The sequence below is a fragment of the Amphiprion ocellaris genome, chromosome 20 (assembly GCF_022539595.1).
Source record: "Amphiprion ocellaris isolate individual 3 ecotype Okinawa chromosome 20, ASM2253959v1, whole genome shotgun sequence".
Classification (NCBI taxonomy): Eukaryota; Metazoa; Chordata; class Actinopteri; family Pomacentridae; genus Amphiprion; species Amphiprion ocellaris.
Window position 1 is genome coordinate 27,014,154 of NC_072785.1, and position 14,360 is coordinate 27,028,513.

General features: G+C 37.3%; 1 protein-coding gene across 3 annotated transcripts in view; it reads left to right on the plus strand.

The window, feature by feature from the left end:
- The first annotated feature begins 2,629 nt into the window (after positions 1-2,629).
- Positions 2,630-14,360, plus strand: part of rab11fip5a (RAB11 family interacting protein 5a (class I)) — a 43,693-nt gene continuing 31,962 nt past the window's right edge. Inside the window, exon 1 of one of the 3 annotated variants that reach the window (XM_055005783.1) lies at positions 2,630-5,698. In XM_055005783.1, the coding sequence (XP_054861758.1) occupies positions 5,319-5,698 (380 nt within the window). In that variant the 5' untranslated portion in view covers positions 2,630-5,318. Of the gene's footprint in view, positions 5,699-7,423; positions 7,574-14,360 lie in introns of those variants that run through there. The other 2 variants (XM_055005782.1, XM_035948020.2) reach the window with 2 other exon arrangements.

Genomic DNA, 14,360 nt, shown 5'->3' on the forward strand with positions numbered 1-14,360 from the left:
GGAAGTTCACATTGACAAATTCACAATATACATACCTCTTTATCAAGGCACTGCATAACACTTTGAAGGGTCAACCTCCTGCTTGATGAAATGGCTGCTTTATACAACTGCAAGAGAAAAAAAACTAAAATGAGCTGCATGTTTTGAAAAGGATAATGTGAATCAATTTTTAACCTATCTGCATCATCTTATATTGCATGAGTGAGTAAGAGTGAGAGAAAGAGATATTTTGGGTCCTTCTATATGAAATTGTATTTACGTTATCAAGTATTTCTACAAAGAACCAAAACATCTAGTACAACATTAAAAAAAGACAGAGATTGGATCTTACAAATATCTGATATTATTAGATAAGTCATGTAGAAAATAAATTCCAGTATTTCAATCAATAAAAATAAATAAAATTAATTTCCCCAAATTTCCCTTTTACAAGCTTCCAAATTAAAAATAATTTGCTACACTGTTTAATGTGAGATTGGAAATAATCTATTTGGGACAAATTTGAGGGTGTCACCATGAGCTTAATGAAACTGTGATTAAGAATTTTATTAATATTATTTTCTGATCTTTTATGGAATAATCAATTTAATAACCACCAGATTAAATTAACTGTAGACTGTAGGGTCATTAGCAAAAGTAGAATAAGATAAACTAGACAAGCCACACACAGGGATCTAGCAGCTTTGGGAGAGGGAGCTCGGTTGTGACAGAGCGAGCAAGAGGATGAATAGAGAGCGCGAGCGATGGTAGATAAACAGCAGCGCGTGAATGCAAGAAATTCATGGTATTTCAGCTCTTTTCATTACGATATGCTGTACAAACACAAATGCCTCCCCTCAAACACTCGGACCATCGACAAATACGTTGACTATATGCAGTAAATATAAGCGTCCAAGTCTTTAGACTTCATTAACGTGTTATTTCACAAGTTAAAACCTACAGTGCAGATGGACAAATAGCGGCCCTTTTGATCCGGGTGGGGGAGGGGGGCTCAGTTTCGCGGGCATACCGGCACGACTTTAACTGTGTTGCAAACTAGCTAGCTAACAAAAGGGTAGCGTTAGCCAGCAGTTGCTTGCAGGCAAATGTTCAATTCAGAAGTTTTTTTTATTGCTCCTGTCACGTCGGAAGCATTTCTAACCTAAATGAACGCCAGTCAACCAAAATGTCCCCCATGGACAACAGTGGTGTAATTTACTAATGCGCCATTTCAAACTTTGATTAACGCGATGGATTAGCACAGAGAAAAACACGGAAATGTAGTCATATTCACAAAGCTCTGTCAATGTGCTGATTTTATTCCATTTTATCACAGAAGAAACTGTCATTGTTATTAAATTTTAGCGACAAAAACTCAAAAGCACCTTTCAGAAGATAACTTACCTCCTCGGTGTCTCTTCTCCCAGCAGAATGTCGTGTTTCTCCGCCCTGGTCAGTTACACTCTGCTGCGTCACTGCGTCAGATTGCAGCTAGCTGGAAAAGGGTGTCCCTCCGCAGCTGGAAGTAGTCCACTGCTGTTTTCTATATTGTTTCGTCAATAACTAAGTTGGGGTTGAAATACTGTGGTTTGTCCAATTTAGACAACAGGTGAGGTCGATAGTTCTTAGATATCATAGCTTTACAGTTTTATTTTTGACTAATCCCAAAATTATGGTATTTCTTCTGCAGGGCCTGGCTTCCCTCCTCCCCCCAGCACCCCGTTTCTTTTTTCAAGGTATGATTTACAGAAATAAGTTAAATCAACACTGACAGTCCTGATGAAACTTACAAATAGTCAAGACAATTAATTACTTTAGTTTAATTTTCTAAAACTTATAAACTTGACTTCAATATTCAAAACTTACTATGACAATTTGAGTTAAAGAAAACAAATAAGTTCACATAACTTAATGGAGCGCTCATGTGAAATATTGTAAAAATCAGGAACATCCTGTCTCAGAGTGATGCAGAAACACTAGTCCATGCATTTGTTACTTCTAGGCTTGACTACTGTAATTCCTTATTATCGGGTTGTCCCAATAGCTCTCTGAAACATCTACAGCTGATCCAAAACGCTGCAGCCAGAGTACTGATGAGAGTTAGCAAGAGAGATCATATTTCTCCTATGCTGGTTTCTCTTCATTGGCTTCCTGTTAAATCTAGAATAGAATTCAAAATCCTTCTTCTGACATATAAAGCTCTTAACAACCAATCTCCATCATATCTTAAAGACCTGATAGTACCATATTACCCTAGCAGAACTCTTCGCTCTCAGACTGCAGGCTTACTTGTTGTTCCTAGAATCTCTAAAAGTAGAATGGGAGGCAGAGCCTTCAGTTATCAGGCGCCTCTCCTGTGGAACCAGCTCCCAGTTTGGGTTCGGGAGGCGGACACCCTCTCTATTTTTAAGACCAGGCTTAAAACCTTCCTTTTTGACATAGCTTATAGTTAGGGCTGACTGGGGGACCCTGACGGGGTGAGCTGGTGTTTTCATTTGCACAACTGACTTGCCCTCAAAGTTCTAATATATAAATCTGTGTTCATTTTTTACTTTAATCTTTGATTTTTGTTGAGATTTTGAATCATTTTATTGAAGTTAACAATGTGAGACTCTTAAAAAGTCATCAGTATTTGAAATGTGAGCCTGAATCCACAATAGTTTTTGTACTTCAAACTATCTTTAACTATGTGTTGTATTGTGAAAGCTTTTTGTATAATCTATTGAGTAAAATCTTCATTTTTGAAAGCAGCAAAATAAACATAGAAGAGGTGAAAGTAGAATATTTACCTCTGAAATGTGGTGAAGTGAAAATATAAAGCAGCATAAAATGGAAATACTCAAGTAAAATACACAGAAATTGTACCTAAATACAGTAGTAGAGTAGATGTACTTAGTTACTCTCCACCACTGTGCAGCTGTTTTCAATAAAGCTCCTTCTTTGTAAGTTTTTTTATTTATAAGACAGTTTGGAGGAATCTGTTCTGGCAAAAGTCTGACTTTACTACATGTGCTGAACACTGAAGTGCAAACTGTCAAAGTGAAATGTAGCAGGAGACAGTGAAGCCGAGCTGAACAAATACCTGCCTGGCATACACACAGGTATGTTAAAGTTCGGACATCTGAGGTTACACAGCCCTGAATTCTTCATGAAAGGCACAAAAATACCTTTATTATTATTATTTTTTTTTAACAAAACAAGAATAAGATTAGCTAAGAATAATGAAAAAGGAAGCACGTCACATTTTCTATTCATTTTACTCTGAAATACCTTGAAAAATGTACAATTATTATGCTAAAATTTAAGCTTTCTGGCCTAAATGTTTCAAGATCCTAAAAGCCAGTAAGTTGTCTTGTCGAGATCAAGTGTTCATGTCGGTGCGGAGGAGGAGGAAGGAGGAAGAAGAAACCAAAAAACTGCTGTGTGGAGAAACAGCTACTGAGCATGCCTGACAACAGATCCGTCTCCATGACAACAGAGCAACCTCCTCCCACTGATGGAGACTCTGTGAAGCTGCTGAGAGTCAAAAAAATGATGCTGCGAGTTTTAAAGACATTCAGAGAAAGAATTTGGCCCTGATTTGTGCAGGATAAAAGCACATTTGTTATGATGTTGTCAATTGTAACCTCTAGTTCGCACCAAAAACATGCAGCTCATCTAAATCCTTTTATCGTCTCAGGTTTTACACGTTCAGAAGTAAAATACGGAATATATTTAGGTTTTAAACAGCAGCAGAGGAGACTCTTGGTCTTCCTTTCCTGGGGCGGTCCTCATGTGAACCAGTTTCATCGTAGCACTTGATGGTTTTTGCGGCTGCACTTGGGGATACATTCAAAGTTTTTGCAATTTTCAAATCTGACTGACCTTCAGTAATGATGGACTGTTGTTTCTCTTTACTTAGCTGATTGGTTCTTGCCATAATATGGATTCTAACAGTTGTCAAATAGGGCTGTCAACTGTGTACTAACCTGACTTCTACACAACACAACCAGTCTCCTGTCTACACCCAGCTTCTTCAAGTTACTTTTTATCATCGTCTTTAAATCTAAGCTTTGGTCTACCCTGATTGCGTTTGCCCTGTGAGTAGAGTAACTGCCGAGGGAGATGCTGGTGGTCCATCTTCTCAACATGTCTGAGCCATCTCAGGTTCCTCTCTATTAACATGTCCTCCACTGATGGTAGACCAGCTCGTTTCAGCACTTCTATGTTGGTTGTCTTGTCTCTCCATGAGATGCTCATTATGGCTCGAAGGTATGACGCAACGTAAATAGTCGTGAAAATGAAGAAAAAACATTAAATGAGGAGGTGTGTCCAAACTTTTGACTGGTAGTGCATGTTCAGCAATGTGCAACATCAACTACATTACTGTTTGTAATTACAATAATGACCCACATCACTGTTTTCATAGGTTATGCAAAACGTGCAATATTTTCCCGGTAAGTGTAGCGTAAAATACTGGAAAAATACATTTTTATTGTTTGTTAGTGCCGGTGACACACAACATCTTTTCCGTTAGGGAGTCCTGGTTAAGATAAGCAGCAAAAATATGTTAAAAGTAGGAAACATACATGTAAAACACTCCATGTGCATCTCCAAACTACTACACAGCATATTTCTAATAGATTTTTATGTTTGATATTTTTTATATTTGCAATGACAATAAAGGAAATCTTCTATTCGTTTCTATTGCAGCTGATTGGAGTGATGCATCAGTGTTTCTGTAATTTCTTAGATTTAGATTTGTTTATTTATTCTTTCAAGGTCTGTTGTTGTTGCTAGGCACTGCTCACTATACACCGAGTCAAATTCCTCGTGTGTACTCACTTGGCAATAAAGGCTTTCTGATTTCTGATTAAACCTGATTTATCTTCCTTGTTGTGTCTCTGTGTTGCAGCTCGGAGGCCTTGCAGCAGGATGTCTGCATTGTGAGTTTACTTCGGCCGTCTGAAGGGGGAACATCCCGCCCTGCTCTCTGCACAGGCGTGTTCTCAGGCAGCCATGTGTTGCTCAACTTCCTGGAGGATGGAGGCGTGACGTCGCTGCCCGCAGACAGGCCCGGACGGCGGCGAGAGGAGGCAGGAGGACGGACGCTGCTGCAGAGCCCCACCGCCGAAACGCACACAGGCATCCAGCGGGGCAACGAGCACCGGCGGTCGGCCATAATGCGGCATCATCGCCCGCTGACCCCGGAGCTGATGTGACTGTTTCCCCCCTCCTCACCCCCGGAACAGGGAGGGAGCCAGCAGCGCCTCTTCCCCGCCGGTGTCGCCCCGTCCTCGGTGCCGTCTGGAGAGCGCAGGCCGGTGGAGGGAGGGTGGAGGCTGGGAGGGCGGGTGGACATGTCCTCGCTAACCGTGGAGGAGGACCAGAGATGGGTACCGACGCACGTCCAGGTGACGGTGCTGAGAGGAAGGGGCTTACGGGGCAAGGGCAAGCACGGCACCAGCGACGTGTACACCATCATCCAGCTGGGGAAGGAGAAATACTCGACCTGCGTGGCGGAGAAGACCACCGAGCCCGAGTGGAGGGAGGAGTGCTCCTTCGAGCTGCAGCCCGGCGTGCTGGAGAGGACGGCCGGCAGGAGCGCGTACCCGGCCGCCTGCAACGAGCTCGTCCTCACCGTGATGCACCGGGCGCTCATGGGGCTGGACGTGTTCCTCGGACAGGCGGTGATCCAGCTGGACAAAGTGTTTCACGAGAGCAGATGCGTGAAAAACGAGTAAGTTCGCGTGTGGGTGTGTTTATGTGTTTTCGGCATGCGGAGGGAGGAAAGCTGCGTGTGTTTCTGCTGTTTTCTGTCTTCGTTCGTGCTCCTGACTCGGTCGTAGTTGCAGCACGGTTTTGTTGTGAGACATAAAGCCAGCTGTCAGATCCGTGCTGCTGCATCAGGGCCCTGCAGACACACCCTCCCTCCTCCAAACTAACTCTGAGCACATCTTCCACATCAACACCGAGGCCAAACAACTTCCAGAAAACCTGACAAGCTCTCCGGGAAACACTCCTGTGTCATTAAAACCCAAATAATGCAAACAAATGCATGAAAAATGGGTTAAAGCCAACAGAAATCTGCAATCAGCTCATCCAGCTGTGCAAAAACATACATGTAAAAAGCTTCATGTGCACGTGCAAACTTGTGAAACTAATGCATTTATGCAAAAAAAGCAATATTTTCCCGTGAAATGTAGTGTAAAAATATTGGGAAAATGCATTTTTGTTTTTTGTTTGTGCCATTAACGTACAATATCTCTTCTGTTAGGGAGTCTTGGTTAAGATAGACAGCAAAATACATTAAAAATAGGGGACATGCATGTAAAAATCTTCATCTGCAAGTGCAAAGTTGTGAAACTTATGCTACTTTCCTATACAATGCAGTGAAGCAGATGTATAAAATACGTTTTTATTTTTTATTTGACCTTTATTTTGCCACAAACATCCCTCTGAGATACAACATCTCTTCTGTTGGGGAGTTCTGGTTAAGATAAACAGCAAAATATGATAAAAATAGGAAACATACATGTAAAAAGCTTCATCTGCATCTTTATAGCATTAACAAACTCATGAAAAATGATGCATTTGTGTGAAAAGGGCAGTTTTTGCTTATAAAATGTAGTGAAGCCTAAGTCTAATATATTGTAAAAACATAATTTTATTAGTCATTTGACATTTATTTTGCCATAAAGATAGAATATCTCTTCTGTAAGAGCGTCCTGGTTACAAAAAATGTGCTTAAAAATAGGGAACTTAGATGTAAAAAAAAAAACAACTTCATTTGCATCTGCAAACCTGTGAAATTAATGCAATTTTGCAAAAAGAGCAATATTTTCCCATGAAATGCAGTAAAGCAGATGCAAAAATTATTGGAAAAATACAGTATTTTCTTGTGTATTAGTCTCATTAACATACAATATCTCTTCTTTTGGAGAGTTCTAGTGAAGATAAACAGCGAAATACATGATAAAACTAGGAAACATACATGCAAAAAGCTTCATCTGCATCTTTACAGTAGCAACAAACTTGTGAAACTGCTGTAATTATGCAAAGAGCAATATTTACCTAAAATCGTGAAAAAACATTGTTTTTATTGTTATTTTGTCCTTTATTTTGCCATAAATATCCCATTCACATACAGTATCTCTTTTGATAAATGATAAAAATAGGAAGCATACATGTAAAAAGCTTCACGTGCATCTGCAAACTTGTGAAACTAATGCAAATATGCAAAAAAAGCGATATTTTCCTATGAAACACAGTCACACAGCAGTATAAAATATTGACAAGATACGTTTTTCTTGTTTACTAGTCCTTTATTTTGCCATGAATGGCCCACTGAGACACAATATCTCTTCTTTTAGGAAATCCTGGTAAAGATAAACAGTAAAATATGATTTAAAAAAGGAAATATATCACCATAAAACACATATATACAGCCAGATTTTTCCAAAAACCCTCACCTCCTCGTCTGTTTACATCAGGTGCTCCTAAAAACGTCATGTGGCCACGGCCGAGGCCTGACGTAGAGCAGGAGGAGAGGGATTAATGGCTGTCCCAAATCCAGGGATTAACCAGCAGTTTCATGATCCCCCAAAGCTTCAAGGTATTTTTAGCATAACATGTTGTTTTACTAACCCACTGGAATACAGAAGTTTGGTGGTAAACAAGTCTCCAGAGGAAGTTCCACCCTCCTAGTTAGCATCAGATGTGGCGTTTGTCTGTCTGGAGTTTTCTTATCCAAAAGATGTTAATGAACTGAGGCTTGATGAATATGAAGATGTTAAAAAAACTAAAAGGAAAACCCAGAAGCTTCTAAAATCATAAAATATATAATCTGACCTGTTTAAAAATGAGAAAAGTTGAATTTGACCTGTTAAAAATAAGTAAAGTATAGAATTTGAACTTTTAAAAATAAGAAAAATGTAGAATTTTCCTGTTAATAAAAGAAAAAAGATATGAAGAATTTGTCGCTTTTGAAAATAAGAAAAATATATAAAAACTGATCTCCTAAAAGTGAGACTTTTTTTTAATTTGACATAAGATAAGATAAGATAAGATAAAGATAAAGTTCTTTATTTCTCCCCACTCCAGGGGAAATTTACATTGTTACAGCAGCTTTATTTACAATATATACAAGGGTGGCAAAATTTTTTAACAGAAAAAATAAAAATAAAGTTTAAAAGTGCAGAGATGACATGACATGTTAAAAATAGGGAAAATGTATAGAATTTAACCTGTTAAATATAATTCAAAAAATGGGCCAATAGAAGATGGTCGAACAGAAGGATCCTTATGATTTGAGATGGAAAAAACGACTAAAATCTGTCCAATATTAATTAGAACTGGTACATTTCCTGTGAAGCAGTTTAACAGAAGTGACTCTCATCCGACTTTACCACGTTTCCGCTCAGACAGACCCTTAAATATGAGACGAAAGGGGAACCAGCCTCCTCCCGTCGGCCCGGTTGGTCACTTGAAGGTTAGAGGCGGCTGTGCTGTGTCAGCAGTCTGGCTGCTTTGGTACATTCAGTGTCTCCGTGTGATATTCGGTGAATCTGGGCTGGTCAATAGCAACACTTAGAACGCTCGACAACCCTCCTCAACCTCTAAATAACACACGGAAAGCATCCTGAGCTGCGTGAAGAACATTCTGGAGAACTCTAGCCAGGAGAATCTGCTGCTTTGGAGGAGTCTTGATGTAAAATTAATGCTGATATTTCCATTTATCTGTCTCTCTGTGCTTCTCTACTGTAGTCTTATCTTCCCCAGTATGGATATTTTTTAGATATAAATCTCTAAAATATCGACTAAAATAGAGCCGGGTCACAGATTAAAGACAAATCCTCAGCTTTGACTCTCCACTGAGGAGACCTGCTACCTCTCTTATGCTGTAGGAGGCATTTTTTCTGGCCTGGTTTGGATCCACTGTTCCCCCTTAGAGGGAAAAGTCACTGCAGATCAATACAAAGTGGTTCTGAGCGATCACCTTTATCCTCAGATAGAACATTTATATCCTGATATGAGGGGCTCTTCCTGGATGATAATACCTCATCCATGAGGAGTCACTGATTGGTTTGATAAGAATAAAAGTTATGTAAATAAACGCTGTGGCTTTCACAGTTACTACATCTCAACCCAACTGAACATCTGAGGCAGGTTTTCTACCAACATGTTAGACAGAAAATGAACACCAAATTAGAGAATAGATTTTAGAAGAATGGTGTTTATCCATCCAGGAGAATTTCAGAAACTTGGGGAAAAGCTAAATTAAAGCTGTTCTGGTGGCACATAATGGGCTCAATAACCTACCAAGACACTTTATATTGGTTTTTCCTTTAGTATGTCACCTGTCTGTATATAGTGTAGTTTCATTTGGTGAAAACTGTATTTGCTTAGGACAGTTTACAATTTAGGAATTTTTTAAATGTACAAAAAATATAGAATTTGGCCTTGCAAAAATAAGAAAAATATACAGTTTTATCTATCAAAGATAGTGGACAAATGTAGAATTTGACTTTTTAAAAATAGGAAAAATATACAGAATTTGACCGGTTAAAAATGAGAAAAAATTTCTTAAAAAGTAAGAGGAATTCAAAGAATTTGGTTTGTTAAAAAATATTAATAATATAAGATTTGAGCTGTTAAATATAAGAAAAAATTTAGAATTTGAGCTATTAACAAAATAGGAAAAAAGTAACATTTTACATGTTAATTATAAGAAAAATCTATAGAATTGGACCTGTTAAAAATAAGGGAAATGTATGGAATTTGACCTTTTTAAAAATAGAAAAAACATATACAATTTGACTTATTAAAACTAAGAAAAAATCTATAGAATTGGACCTGTTAAAAATAAGGAAAATATATAAGATTGGACCTTTTAATAATAGAAAAAACATATAGAATTTGACCTGTAGAAAAAAGAAATATATTTAAATTTGGACATGTTAAAAATAGGAAAAATATATAGGATTGGACATTTTAAGAGACAAAAAAGAAAAATACAATTTGACCCGTAGACAAAAACAAAAAGAATAAGGCTGAAAATCTCAGATTCTCTAGAATCTGATTAATGAAGAAATGTCTGCTTTCCTCGCCATCATTTTCACAGTTTAATTCATCAATAAAGTTTAAACAATGTTAGAATTAAATTAACTGTAATATGAACAGAATCAGCATAATGAGTACAGTCATGATACAGTCCAAATGTTTCCAGTAGCCTCAGTAAGTTTCATTTTCTTAACATTAAAAGTTTTGGTCCCAGTATTAACCGATATACTCCAAATGTCTTATAATTTAACTGTTAGATAACTGGATATTAGCTACCAGAGGTTTGACTTGTAGTGCAAGTGGAGAAGAGTCCAAAACAAAAATTTCCATTTAAAATGTGCTGCAATAGATCATCTAAGCCTGTTGCACCTGAGCCATTTGGTGTATTGACTTTCACTTTGTAAGATAATTTCTATTCTGTTTGTCCTTTTAAAGTTGAATAGTGTTGCTTTAATGCATTAGTTTGCTGCATATTTGTGCATTTTAGCCCAAACTTCGACTAAACTACAAATGCATCCGTGTTTAGAGTTGTCTTTAAAGCAACGCCTGCATGAGAACTTTGCTTAACATTTCTTTAATATAGTATAAAATTAACTGTTAATTGGGGTGTCTAGCGGGTGGTTTGATTTCCTTTAGAGGACTGTTAGCTGCAAGTCATTCTTCTGCTCTCTTTCCCCACATTTCTTGTCTCTCTGCACTGCCACTATAAAATAAAGACTTAAAAAATGAACTACTAGCTAACTAATTAAAGACTCAGTTAATATATGCCAAAGAATATGGCTAATAAAAAACAATATAAACAGATTATTTTTGATCCAATCTTATCATATCACATTGTATGTACGAAATTCTTCTATCCATAGCACTGATTCAATTTAAACTCTAATTAGAACCAGAAAACATAGACTTACAGTCCAATAAATTGAATTTTGATTGATTTTAGTTTAACAATTTTTCCTTGATCCTTTACCAAACATCTGGACGCCACAATAAATAACCTATTATATCTGGAGTTGAGTTTGTTTTAATAATTTTATCATTTATAATGCAAATTTCCACATATTTTTCATGCAATGCTAATGATGCATGCCGATATTCGACAAGTAATTATTATTAAATGTACTAATATGAGTTTCAGCCATTTTGCACAGCTGTCAAGTCACATGTTGAGGTGACACAGCACTTATTTTGCTTTTTCATATGTGAAAAATGGACAATTATGTCACATTTTTGCATGAAACATGACCAGAAAGTCTTTCAGTTTTTCTTCATTGTGATGTGTGGGTTTGGGGCTGTTCCCAGTGGCCTCCTTTAAACTAAACCTGTGGGATTTGTGGTATCTTGCGGGCACCGTGATGGAGTAATAATGGGTTCTTCGGGTTCGTCTTTTGTTTAAGTTGAGCTTTATTTGCATGGTGATAAAAACGTAGAAGAAGAGATGGATGTGGCAGTAAAATCGGATAATAAAGACAAAGAATAAGTGCAGCCACTAAGCTGCTCAGGTGGAACGAAGCTCAATAACTCAACAAAAATAAAGTTCAATTCAATGTATATATGGAATAATGTGTAATATTTCATGCCAAAACACAAAAAATGTCCTCAGTGGGGTTTTTTCTGGATGATAGAAGTGTTTGAATTCTTTCTGCAGAGGTTAAGGACTGAGGTGTGTGTGGGCCAAAGCTCTGCCAACACTCTTTCACTTTCCTAATTCTAATATTTATAAAGGCCTTTAGAGGAGCTGCAGGCTTTGCAGTGATCTACAGCTCCAGGTTCACATGCTTCATTCGCCCCTTTCTTCTGCACTTCAGGCTCGTTTTATTCTCTCCAGGATTCATCATTTTTCCACACAGTGTACTTCTGAATCAGCATGTTCCAGTCACAGTCGCTGGAAATGAGGAATGAGCTTTAAATTTAAATTTGGATGTCGTTATGTTGGAGTTAATTCTGCACACGAGTCGCATCTGACCTCTTTTTTTTTTTTTTTTTTCTTTACAGAGAAGGTCTTTTATTAGCCTTTTCATAACCAAAAACATGAGCAAAAGTGTCGGGAATTAATTAAACTGCGTGTTAATCTGCAACCTTTGGCGCATCTGACATAATACTTTGCTGCAGAGGTTATGTTAAAAAGCTGCTCTGTTCGCTTCTCTATAGTTTTAGACTCCAAAAACACCTGAGTCATTACCTGAGTTTTGCTTCTTTTTTTTTTTGCCAAACACACGGGTTAGTCTTCATCCTAAAAGAATTTACTGTCAACCATAAGTAGAAACACACTGAAAAACAAAATGACAACAAAGCAGTCTTTGCTTCTACTAATTAGCCTTATTTTCTCAGTAATAATACCAGAAATAGTTATCTATAATTCAGCTTTACAAGGGCATTCTTCCTCCAAGTGCTTGCTCAAAGGGAATTTTCGCATTTGTTTGATTTCTCTTTATAATATTGTAGGGCAGAACAATTAATCAGTTTCAAATGCAATTAGCAAATCAAAAAAAGCTGCAATTTGGGATATATACAGTTTGATACAGACATTTCAGTGTGACTTAAGGCTTATTTATTATTATTTAATTATTTACAATATTACTTTATTTTCGTAACTTAACAAAGATTCTGTAGTATTTTGCTGTCTCTTGATGCCACTTAAAAAATGTAATAAATAGGCAATGGAAGCAATTTATACCTTTAAATCTTTCCATATGCAAATAGAACGGTTAACATTTTGATGATGTCACATTTTAAATCTATTCCACAATCAATATTATAAATTATAAATATTTGATATTAAGCGCATCATTTTGTTTTAAACTCTTTTAAAACATAAAAGCTAGGAACATTAAAAAGTCAGCTGCTTACGCTGTTTTCAGTCAAGTCACGAATGTTAGCTCAGGTAGCTAGCTAGTTGCATCTGGTCATATCTGCTAGGGACAGCAAATATCTTATTTTTCTATAGGGAAACGCTTAAGGTCAGTGTTTGTTGTTTTAATTGCGCTATATAAATAACAATGACTTTCCTTCACAATGCTGTACCATGTTACCACATCATTTGTACTATCATTAGCTAGCGAGGTTGGTGACTTTTAGCCTGTTTTTAGCTTTAGCCTCCCGTTTTGTAGCTCATTATCATGTATGCAGCCATCAAGTACACTCATTTGTTTGATATTCTTTTAAAACAAATCAGCTCGGAACATTAAAAAGTCAGCCGCTTACACTGTTTTCAACAAGCTCATGAAGGTTAGCTAAGTTAGCTTGCTAGCTACAGCTAGAGACATCTTCAAGGTTGGTTGCTTGCTAGCCTGTTGTTAGCTTTAGCCTCTTGTCTTATTGCTCATTATCATTATGTAGACAGCAAATGCATACATTTGTTTGAAATTCTTTTAAAACAAATCAGCTGAAAACATTAAAAAGTCAGCTGGTTTCAACCAACTCATGAAGGTTAGCTAAGGTAGCTAGCTAGCTAGCTAGTTGCCCCTAGTACTATCCGCTAGCAATAGCTAATTGGTGTGAAAGTGTCTTATTTCTCGACTGGAAAACCACATTGTCTGAATTATCATCAGCAGGTGAGGATGTTCACTTTTAGCCTGTTGTTAGCTTTAACCTTCTTTTTTTGAACTCACTATCATGTATGCAGCCATCAACATTTATTTGTTTGAAATTATTTTAAAACAAATTTGCTGGAAATATTAAAAAGTCAGATGGTTTCAACCAACTCATGAAGGTTAGCTAAGGTTGCTTGCCAGCCTGTTGTTAGCTTTAGCGTCTTGTCTTGTCGCTTATTATCAAGTGTGTAGACAACAAGTGCATACATTTGTTTGAATTTTTTTTCAAACAAATCGGCTAAGAGCATTTTCAACTAAACTCAAGAAGGTTAGCTCATAGAGCTAGCTAGCTACAGCTCCTATTATCTGCTAACCATAGCTAACTGTCTTCAAAGTAGATAGTCATCAAAATTGAGCGGTTGCTGTGGGTAACCTTATTTTAGTAACTGTTCAAATGTATAAAATGGCATTAAATTTGTGAGAGGGTACAAAATTTTACGACTTGAAATGACTCGAGACTGGGATATTTAGATTTCCTGTGATACATAATGTGATGTTTGTGGTGGCTTGGCTTTTAGCTTGTTGTTAGCTTTAGCCTCTTGTCTTGTAGCTCATTATCATGTTTGTAGTCATCAAGTGCATACATTTGTTTACATTTTTTTCATAAAAGTAACTAGCTGGAAACAATAATAACAACAACAAACATTAACATACCTCAGCTGTTTTCAACCAGCACACTAGCTTAGGTAGCTAGCTAGCTGTGGCTACTAATATCTGCTAGCAGTAGCTGACTTGCATCACATTAGT